Source organism: Montipora foliosa, chromosome 6, assembly GCF_036669935.1.
Source record: "Montipora foliosa isolate CH-2021 chromosome 6, ASM3666993v2, whole genome shotgun sequence".
NCBI lineage: Eukaryota > Metazoa > Cnidaria > Anthozoa > Scleractinia > Acroporidae > Montipora > Montipora foliosa.
This window is the reverse complement of record NC_090874.1, coordinates 7,607,504-7,617,503: the sequence shown is the minus strand read 5'-3', so window position 1 is coordinate 7,617,503 and position 10,000 is coordinate 7,607,504. Positions and strand designations below refer to the sequence as shown.

The following is a 10,000-nucleotide window of genomic DNA, read 5'->3' as shown; positions in this document are numbered from 1 at the left end:
AATACTAAAATTTCTTACCTAGCTTTTGCTTGTACTCGTGCAATTTTCTTCGAGCTTCTTTTGTATTTTCATGTTCCATCATAGTCTGCTCCACAAGTTTCCTTGAAAGACGAAAAAAAACATCAAATAACATTTCAAACGTTGCATGTGTGTTGGTTATTGACTACGCGCTTCAACAAGATAACTGGACATCGGCCAAGTTCTCTTTTGAAGTTTGATTTGGAACAGTCGAAGCCAACACCATTAAAACACAAAAGGACATCTTGACTGCACAATCTCCGCTAAAATAAGACTTTTTGACGCTGCTACCACCTCCGATCTGTTGGGGCAGTTGGTGGAGCATGCGCAGTGGCCCGCCCTGCGGATAGGGAAAATAGCTGGTTCAACTCCGGATGGAACAACACTCAGGGTCTCTAAAACGACCAACGACAAAGTGCAGCTTTGGTAATGACATCTGCGGGACTAGGCGTGTGATCCCTTACGGGACGCAGGTGCGGGATGTTTTGGTCCTAAAATTCTACGAGACGCACTGTTTGCAAGTAGGGCAAGGAGTTCCCGGTGTTGAGACCTGGTCGGCTCTATTCTTTCCAGCACGTATTTCCGGGTTGGCGGGATATCTAAAAACGGTTAACGCTTACAATGCATACTGAAAAAAAGGCCGAAGGCAATGTGCCGAGTGCCGGTTATTAGAAACAAAAATCCATGCACGAGAGTTGACGATCATTTCAGTTGAGTAGCAAATTGAGCGGTTGCGCAAAAAGCCGGGAAAAAAATCCAGTTTTCAACGGGGCTCGAACCCATGACCCTGCGGTTGCTCTGTAATGTCCTACCAACTCAGCTATTGAGCCAACTGGAAACTGATCCCTTGTGAGTTCGAGTTCTATCCCTGTTTCTTCGTTATTTATTTGTTTAAGCAGGTTGATGTTTTGGCAGCTATTCGGCTGATATGGACCTGCTATACCCACCCACCCACCCATACACTCGCAAAGGAGAGCCACAATACCAGGAACTCCATCCCTTACTCTTCTCGAATGGTGTGGGTTCTTTGACGTCCCACAGGGAACTTATGAACATCGAAGATATTCGTGAGTCCTTATCCGAGAAGACTTGAAAGTCTAACCATTTGAAAGATGGAAAAGATGAAAGATACAAACTTTCTCCTCAGTTATTTTAAGATCCTGAGTTTTGATCCGGCCAGGGTTCAAACTCGCGACCTCCTGCATGGCGGCGGGATGCTTCTTCCCGTAGTGAAGAGGTGAAAAATTGTATGATGCAGAAGAAAAGGCTGAACATTTCAATTTCAACTGAATCTCATCCATTAGATACAAAACTACGAGGATAAGCTTTTGCGTGACTTAAGTGAGTTTGAGCGTCAATGTCTTAAAAGAGTGGACAAAATTAATTACCTCATTTCTTCTCCTTCTTTCGACTTTCTTTCCAAATGTTTTTGCATCATATCTTTGGTCTGTAGCAAAAACAAACAGAACATGTAAAAATATTGCCAGGCAAAAGCTAAAAAAGCTCAAAAATATAGTTTCACCGATACATCGGAGAACCGCGATATTTAATTTCCGACAAGGAGCTCGTTTCTCGGGACTGAAAAGTCATTTATAAAACTGCAGTTGTCCAGTTGCATCTTGTCAAATCGTCGCCGTTGGCGTAACTCGGTTCGGAGCATAGTTTGCTCAGTGACAACAGTGCAATGTTCGCACGGAAAAGTCGACCACAACCACTGCATGAAGTAGTAGAAGGGTTCACCGAGCTTTTGAGTTCTTGCTTTTCCCTCAACTGTCTTCGTCTCTCCATGCTGCCTTCTGTTTTTCTCAAAAACTGCTGTTTTTTTTTCTTGTCAACTATCCTCTGGCATAATGCTTACCTCTTCTTTCATTTCCATGACGCGCTGTTGATTATCTTTGATCATGGTTTGTCGTGCAAGTATCGCTTCTTCATAGCTCAGTTTTCCTTCCTTAAAAAGAAAGATATACATAAATAAAAAGTGAATAAATTAATAAAGTCCGTGGTATATACGCAACAAACAACAGACAGAAATCTCAAACAATGTAGGAGAGATGCAAGACAAAGCTGAAGGTTACGTACCAATCTCCGTCTCTCTATTTCTGCCAATTCTTGCTCTAAATCTCTCTAAAATAACAAAGACCCAAATGGCAAAATTAGAAATACAAATTGACCATATTATTTATAATGTGTTATTAATGATTTGTAAAACAGATCTGAAAATAGAATGGATCAGAGCGATAACATAGCGAAGGAGATTTCTACGACGGACTGCCTTTAAAGGGGCAATGTCACGTTATTTCAGGGTGTTTAGGGAAAATACTTAGTTTATCCCGAATTTAAAACTCGAAAATGGTAATGTGCAATTCCCTTACTGATAAAATTATCGTTGCATCACAAACAAGATGATTCTGAGCAACTATTATCCAGGCGATTTTGCTATAAAAATTGAAAAACGTGGGGCCAACCTTTTTCAAGATTACCAAAATGCAATCCGTTTCAATCTTGTCTACTTGTGTCCATCCGTGCTTCTGTTTCCTTTTGCTGTATTTCTTTTATGTTATACATCGGTTTAAAGAGGTTATTCCAATGTTTCATTCTACTTTTAGGCTTTGAGCCTTTTGGGTGTCATGAAATTACATCATTTTGCGTGACATAGCCCCTTTATGTTTTTAGCTCATCCGGCTACGTTTTTACCTTTCTAGTCGATTCTTGCCATTTCAAAAATTCCGAAGCATCCCTCCCACCCTTTTCGTACTCTAAAAGTCTGCAAAAAGACAAAATCGATTAATCAATTTTCAAAGATACATAAAATTTATGTCCTTGATCACTATGTTGCTAGTTTTGTTAACAAATGAGAAACTACAAAAAGGGCCTTAACAGTTTACAGGCTCTCATTGTTGGTGACATTTTTAAATCGTGGTTATTTTCAAATTGTCACTTCGCTACCAAATTTTAAGCAATAAATGGTGCGTCGACACTATCGAGGCGGTTCCTGGCCCGAGCTGAAATGGACCCTGCTTCTTGGAGCTTCTAAAGCTCAGTGAAGTGGCTTATGAAACCAATTCTGACTTTTAAATTTCTGATTACAGACAAATGTACGGGGTGTCTTCAACACACTTTGTTGAACAGCAATGTGCTCCACCCTTTCAACCGTGTTGAAATTGAAGTTGAATCGATGTTATTGAACGAATTTAAAAACCGTTTAAACTTTGCTTCAACAACCGTTCAATATTTCTCTTGTTTTCACGACTGCTGAATGAAGTTGCAAAAATTCTTGGGTATGTGCGTGCACACTAATACGTCTCTCAATGACGTATCCATGTCCGTATCCATAGTAACAACTCCATATCCATAGTAAAAACCCGCGGCTGCAGCCTGGGACTGAACACCAGGCTTCTCGTGAAGTTTGTTGAATCAAATGTCGATGATGTGTTGAAACCGTTTGTCCACCCCAGTCTCCAACAGTCAACATCGTTCAACAAAATCGAGCGGAAGTTGAAGCAACTGTTCAAGTCGTTTGCTCGGGCCTTTAGTTCTGCACTTTTCTCCTATGGGGCGAGTACATGGATGGAGACTCGACTTCCCCTATTCCCCATCGCTAGGACATGCAAGCTTAAACCCCGGGGGGAAGGGGGGGGGGGATTCCAGTTGGCAACGGGCGGGGATGATCGTCGTATCTTTTAGGGGTCAAAATCAGGGATCTGGTATCTTTTAGGGTGTCTAAAAGGTTTTTGGGCCACCAAAGCTGGTATCTTTACTGTTCTTGAAATTAATAGATCTGAGAATTATGACAACGCTTTTCTAAACTTTTCAAGCAGAAGGTGTTTGAAATTGAAGTCTCTGGAACTATTAACAATGCTGAAAAATTCTAAATTTGTTCATTTTTAGCTGGTATCTTTTAGGGGTAAAAATCTTATGTTGCCACGCCCACCTTCGTGAAACTCCGGTATCATTTAGGGGTATTTTTGAAAATTTCTGACAATCATCCCCACCCTACGATAAATGGGAGTCCCCCTCCCGGGGCTTAACATGATGATGATGATGGTGGTGAAAATGGCCGACGCATAATCCGTCCAGCCAAATTATGGGTTTTTCATGTTAATGGCAGTCCGGGGATGAACGGAACTTTTAAAGACGCATATTCCGTTTGAGACGAACTTTGGGAAACATTTTTTTCTGCGTATGTTAAATTCCTCTAGTATAAAAACGGGCACAAGACACAAAGTGTCTGGACGAACTATCCAGCTTAGTACGTCTCTGAAGACGTACTAAAGTGGATACTTAATCTGGAGACACATTATGCGTCTCGTGCCCGTCTTTTTACCAAACGAACTTAAAAGACAGAAAAAATGTTTGCCCAAGTTTGTCCCAGACGGATTATGCATCTCTGTATAAACACGTCCAATTATGATGTCATAATGCTGTTCAAAATAAAATCAGGTTAAACAATTTCAAAATAACTTGATCCTCTGTTTGTTGCTATTCTAACCCTAACTTTCCATGCTTGACAATGAGGAAACTTGTAACACAAACAAAAAAAGAAAATGGGTCAAAATGGAAATCCCTGTAAATCACAGCCCTAAATCACTTGAAGTCTAACATAACAGCTGCAACACAAATTTAATGACCAGCATGCTGAAGTTAGATGAGGTTAAGACAAATTCTTTATATATTTAACACCTATAATTTAAACATTGTGGTCGAACAAATTTTGGCCAACAATGTCCCAATGTCTTCTAAGTCTGGCCTTGAGCTAGCCAACATAACCAGGTGATCTGGTGACGTAATTCGGAGGACTGGGGAGAAAAACTTTAGCGCTGTATCCCACAACTGCGCGCGGCCTTAATTTTTAATTTAACATGGCAGAGGCGAGGTTAGATATCGTTGTTTCTACTTGAATGTTCATTCAGTAACAGGAAATGTGGTAGACACGTAATGGTCTGTTGAGTTTTGGCGATGGAAGGTACTGCAGGGAGTTTGGAAACAACATCTAAGGCCCCGCGCGGTTGTGGGATACGGCGTTAAAATTTTACTTCCGAGTTCTCCAAATTACGTCACCAGATCACCTGGAAGGACAGACCTTTTTAATTCTTCTTCTTCTTTCTTTTGAAACAGTACACCCTCTCTCATTATTGTAGCTGCATTCAGTTTGATGGGAATGTTTCCATTCTGAAAAGGAGAAGAAAAAGAAAACTTTTAGCTCAGAAGTGATGCTAAATATTGTACAATAAAAATATTATTTTACTTCACTGACATTTCGTCAAATAGAATTTAAGCTTCAAGTACATGTAAGTTAAAACACAACGATCTAAGAACATGGTGATTTGTTTGGCTTTATCCACTGCTCGTATTAAGACAATGCCAATCAACATTGGACTCTTACCACAGTGGAAGGCATTTCCGTAACTTTTGATTTGTTGAACTGCAACCTGGTGGAGAAAAAAAAACTTATGTACTATTGTAACTCACTGTGGTTGTTGTTCACAGAATCGATTCTAAACCAACACATCTTTTAAACATTGGCTGCTTTTTTATTAGAGCCACAAAAATACATAGTACATATAAAAAGCAACATTTGAATTGATTTGCGTTGTTGATTTCATTTTACAGTGTCCCTAATTACTGCCCTGGCACTAAGAAGACTAGACAATTTATTTTAAGTTCCTAATTACCGTAGTTCCTTATTTTAAGTTACTTAATGGGCCATTTTACAGTTGTTAGCTCAGTGACCTACTGTAGCCTATGAATGGCTGCAAGGCTGCACCGGTGACCTTGTATCGATACAGACCTTGCTACTTTTATCATGTAAATTGTGCTGTTGTAATTCGAATTAGTCTATATTATCGTTAGAAAAGCAAAAAGGTTTCTATCAAAGCAAGGGTCACCGGTAGCCTCACTTTTTAGGACTCGTAACTTAGCTACAACTGTAAAATGGTCTATTGAACACTTCCAAAAGGAGTTTTTCAGGGCCAAAGAAAAAGAAAAGAAGATCAACTTTAAGTTGGAACCCTGAACTGGCTGGAGGCAAACTAGTTGGCTTATTTAGGGAGTTTAAGAAACCACAAAGGCTATGGTGACGAAAACATCACTTCAAAATAATAATAATTATTGTAAGTTTGAGCTATTCTACGTATTTCACAATTATTCCATCTTGTTTATAATTATTAGACAATAAATTATGGGCGAAATGTCCTATAACTGGATTGGTAGGGACGGATTTGAAGTAAACAGTGAGACTCAAAGATTCACTGGCAGTAGTTTGTACAACATGTTGTCGTCAAAAGGTAAAGGTAAAGGTACACCTTATTTAACGTCGGAAGTTCCTTTACTCTCTAGAGAGTACTCTCCCAGGAAGCCGACGGTGCGCTCATTTTACCCCCCTCTTTCCATCAGTGCTCTGTTTTAAGGGTATTTAAAGCTACTTAGGCTACGCTGAAAGGAAAGAAGTTGAAACAAGAATGTGAGATCTGGGGATCGAACTGCACCAAGGCCGCGCACTTAAACCAACTGTGCCACCCTTGCTCCTTGCTACCTTTTCAAATTTATAAGAGTTTGTAAATTATATTATTAATTAAATATAAATGACATACTGTCAAATTTGTCTGGGATAAAGAGAGGAAGCAGACCACTACACGTAATTTATGTTCCTCTACACATTCAAACTCAGAGCAAATTGTGTTGTGCTGGCCTTTACACTAGTCTAGAAAAATGTTACAGTAACATAATCTAAACATTTTTAATGCCCTTCAAGCTCAATTAAGAGATTACAACTTTCAAAGAATAATATTATGCACACATCCTAATATATTATGAATAAATTAGTGGTCACTAACTTGGAGTCCTCTTCATCCATAATTTTTTTCATTCTTCTCTTGGCTTTGTCTGATTTCTCAGCACTGGCACAAGAAGGCTGGCGAGCCGACGACCTTATGAGTTCTTCCTATGATCAGAAACATTTACACAAAAATTGCTTGCATTTTATCCCTTCTCATTTTTAGAAATCATTATAAATTATTAGTGTTCATGTTTTCCTATCTTATTATTTCTGAACAAGTTCAATCACAATCTCATTTATTTATTAAATACTTGACATTTAAAATATTCAAATACATGTAGAGGTTGGGTAGGCTGCATAGTGAGCATTCCTGCATCAGCAAAGACTATTTTCTGTATTCAATCCTGAAGATTGGGACGAAACAACATTTGGAGGATGGGTGGCCCTGTTATTAGCTTTGCCGGTATGGGAGCACTACAATGTCATGTAGCTTCACACAGGCTAGGTGCCTGAAACTTCAGGAGCTTCCATTATAGGCAGACAATGCCTAAACAGAGACTAAAATGCGATGGCTGGCAAATCCTCACTATCTAGCCAATGAGCACCAATGTTGAAGGGGTCAAGGGAGCAAGCATCTGTCACACTGATAAACTTTATGGAAAGAAGACTGGGCAGCCTCAGAGGGAGTGAGAATTCCAATGAAGTTAAATCCAAAAACTGTACAACACACCTTGAATTTGATCCTATGGTAGTAAGAGCTAATAAACTTCTTAGCACTGTGTTACTAACTTCATGACTGTTAAATCTCACCTCCGCCCTTTTTCTGTTTTCTTCTCGTATTTTTGTAATGACATCTTCCTCAACTGGTGTGCGGTATGTGGTGTGAGGAACCTTTTGCAAGAAGCAGGTCAAAACTGAGTGACATATCTGATTAATCATTGAGTGGAATTCCTAAAGATTCCTAAGAGTTCCAAGTCCATGGGCATTATAACTCCCACAAATTCCCAAGAGTTCCAGCTAAATTCAGAAATTCCCAGTCTGTTAAGAGCTAAAGTTACCATTCAATCCCAGTACAAATTCCCACAAATACATGGGAAAGTGGGGAATTCATGAGATTTTAAAAAAGCTGGGAATCGATTTTGCAAGAAGATCCTTACACTTTTTTTATACAGCTACACAGTCATACAAACATTAACTGCACCTGGTTTTGTACAGCAATGATCAAGGGATGTCTTAATTTATGAGTGAACCAAAACTGAAGAAATTATCATGAACAACGTTAACTTTTTATAGAATTTGACATAACTTTAGCTCTGAACAACCTTTAGAAACAATTAAAAACATCCGTATTAATCTATCAGTTAACACTTGGCTCGAATTCAAAACAAGTTGTCTCCAAGCATTAATATTTTAGTTACATGCTGAAAATTAATTTTATTACAATATTGAAATAAAGGAGTAATCACTAATATTTCTCCACCTTTTTAAAAGTCACATACTAAGGAAGTGCAACTGTACACTTACTGGTTTGAGCTTTCTCAACTTTGGGATCTGTACAGAAAAAGAGAAACAGTATTTATTAGTTGCAGCTGTAGAGATTGAAAAAACAGGATAGCTGAAATCAACTAACCTTCTCTGGCATGGGAACACTTCTTGGTCTAGGTTTTGTTAAGTTAAAAGGTTTGGGCTCTAAAACAAAGCAACAAATTAAGACAAAAATAGTGAAAATTTCACAGCATGCAGATAGAGTACTTGTAACTCATTTACTACCGGTAATAATTAGGCAATAAGTTGGATGTGATACGTATTCTTCAGGTAAAGCCATTTATCTATATTTAAAAGCACATTCGACGTACCTGTAGCTGGTTTTGCTTTCCTTGCCTTCTGTTTGTTTGCTAGCTTATCAGCAAATTCCGTAACTAGGTCATGTAATTCAGGCAACCATCTTTAACAAAAAGGCAATGCCATGAATTCAAAGTAATAATGTAGATGCTTAATTTGCCTATTTAGTGCACTGGAAATTACATGGAATCTGATGTTCAAGAATTATAACAGAAATTCAATTTAGCACTCAGCAATCAATCCTACTTAATTTATTAATAATAATTATCATTGTTACAATATTATTCGCATAGTCAAAGATCTCTTATAATATTAGAACTGCGGTGAAGACCTAAATTCAATACCATGGTCAAAATCTAAACTACAAAATGGTTTAGATTTCAAAATACATGTAACAATCCAACAATTATTGATAAAATCTGGGCTGTTTAAAGCTTGACATTATTCAACTGCAAAATTATGTATTATCTAGGAGCACCTGCCTCAAAAGGGGAGATACCAAGTTTGTCTGGACATAACTGTGTTCATAATGTCTACACCACTATAAAATAAAAAGAATTTAATGAGTTAAGATCTAGCGTGTGATAAATTTACCATAATCCATTGAGCAGCAACTCATGAAATAGCTAAAATGATATGAAAACCAGGGGAAGAATGGACTGGTAATCCAAAATTTTGAGAAAGAGATAAGATGAAATTTATATCATAATTTTCATTTTTGGAAGTGCGATGAAGATGTTGCAATCCAGAACACTTTTGTGGGTAAAGAGGAAAAATAAAAAGTGTTTGTTTTTTTAAAAACATTAAAATGGGTACCTGGGAATTAAGACTATACTTCTACAGTGGCCATTTTGTTTTCTATTGTTTAAAAAGATATTATGGGCTGCTCAAGGCTGGGCACCCCATAATAGCTATTGGAACAATCAATTTAAAATGGCCACATGTATCGTCGATGTGTAGGCTATTCGGAATCCGTTCCTACTAACCTCATTTTTCATCCAAGTAGTAATGTTGTCTTCATTGAACAAAAATGACAGAAACTGGATGGTAGAAAAAGGATCATTATATTGTATTACACTGTTACAATACTGTTGCAGTAGTTAGAATTCTCTAAGTTATTGTAATCCGAATAGACTTTCTGAAAATAAAAGTAAGGCATAATTAAAATCATTAATTTTAGAACTGCTGCAGACAACATCTACGAGTTCCGGCAAGACTGGTAAACGAAAATCCCTTGACTGCTGGCTGTCTCTGCATTAATTTTACGGCTGTAGGTCCTGACACACACCATACGGTAAAGCCTTTTTGAGATAACACCACCACACCCACTACTCTTACAAGAGAATTACAACAGTCCACAACAGC

At 38.2% G+C, this 10,000-nt stretch overlaps 1 protein-coding gene across 3 annotated transcripts in view; it reads right to left on the bottom strand.

The window, feature by feature from the left end:
* LOC138006559 (cilia- and flagella-associated protein 99-like) overlaps window positions 1–10,000 on the bottom strand; it is a 25,496-nt gene that overhangs the window by 10,657 nt on the left and 4,839 nt on the right. For all 3 annotated transcript variants that reach the window (XM_068852967.1, XM_068852968.1, XM_068852969.1), the window contains 14 exons: window positions 9,622–9,675; window positions 9,118–9,176; window positions 8,650–8,738; window positions 8,424–8,482; window positions 8,318–8,344; window positions 7,604–7,684; window positions 6,852–6,958; window positions 5,402–5,447; window positions 5,099–5,187; window positions 2,713–2,782; window positions 2,098–2,142; window positions 1,877–1,966; window positions 1,407–1,465; window positions 19–101 (listed from right to left, as the gene is read on the bottom strand). In XM_068852967.1, the coding sequence (XP_068709068.1) occupies window positions 19–101; window positions 1,407–1,465; window positions 1,877–1,966; window positions 2,098–2,142; window positions 2,713–2,782; window positions 5,099–5,187; window positions 5,402–5,447; window positions 6,852–6,958; window positions 7,604–7,684; window positions 8,318–8,344; window positions 8,424–8,482; window positions 8,650–8,738; window positions 9,118–9,176; window positions 9,622–9,675 (958 nt within the window). The remainder of the gene's footprint in view (window positions 1–18; window positions 102–1,406; window positions 1,466–1,876; window positions 1,967–2,097; window positions 2,143–2,712; window positions 2,783–5,098; window positions 5,188–5,401; window positions 5,448–6,851; window positions 6,959–7,603; window positions 7,685–8,317; window positions 8,345–8,423; window positions 8,483–8,649; window positions 8,739–9,117; window positions 9,177–9,621; window positions 9,676–10,000) is intronic.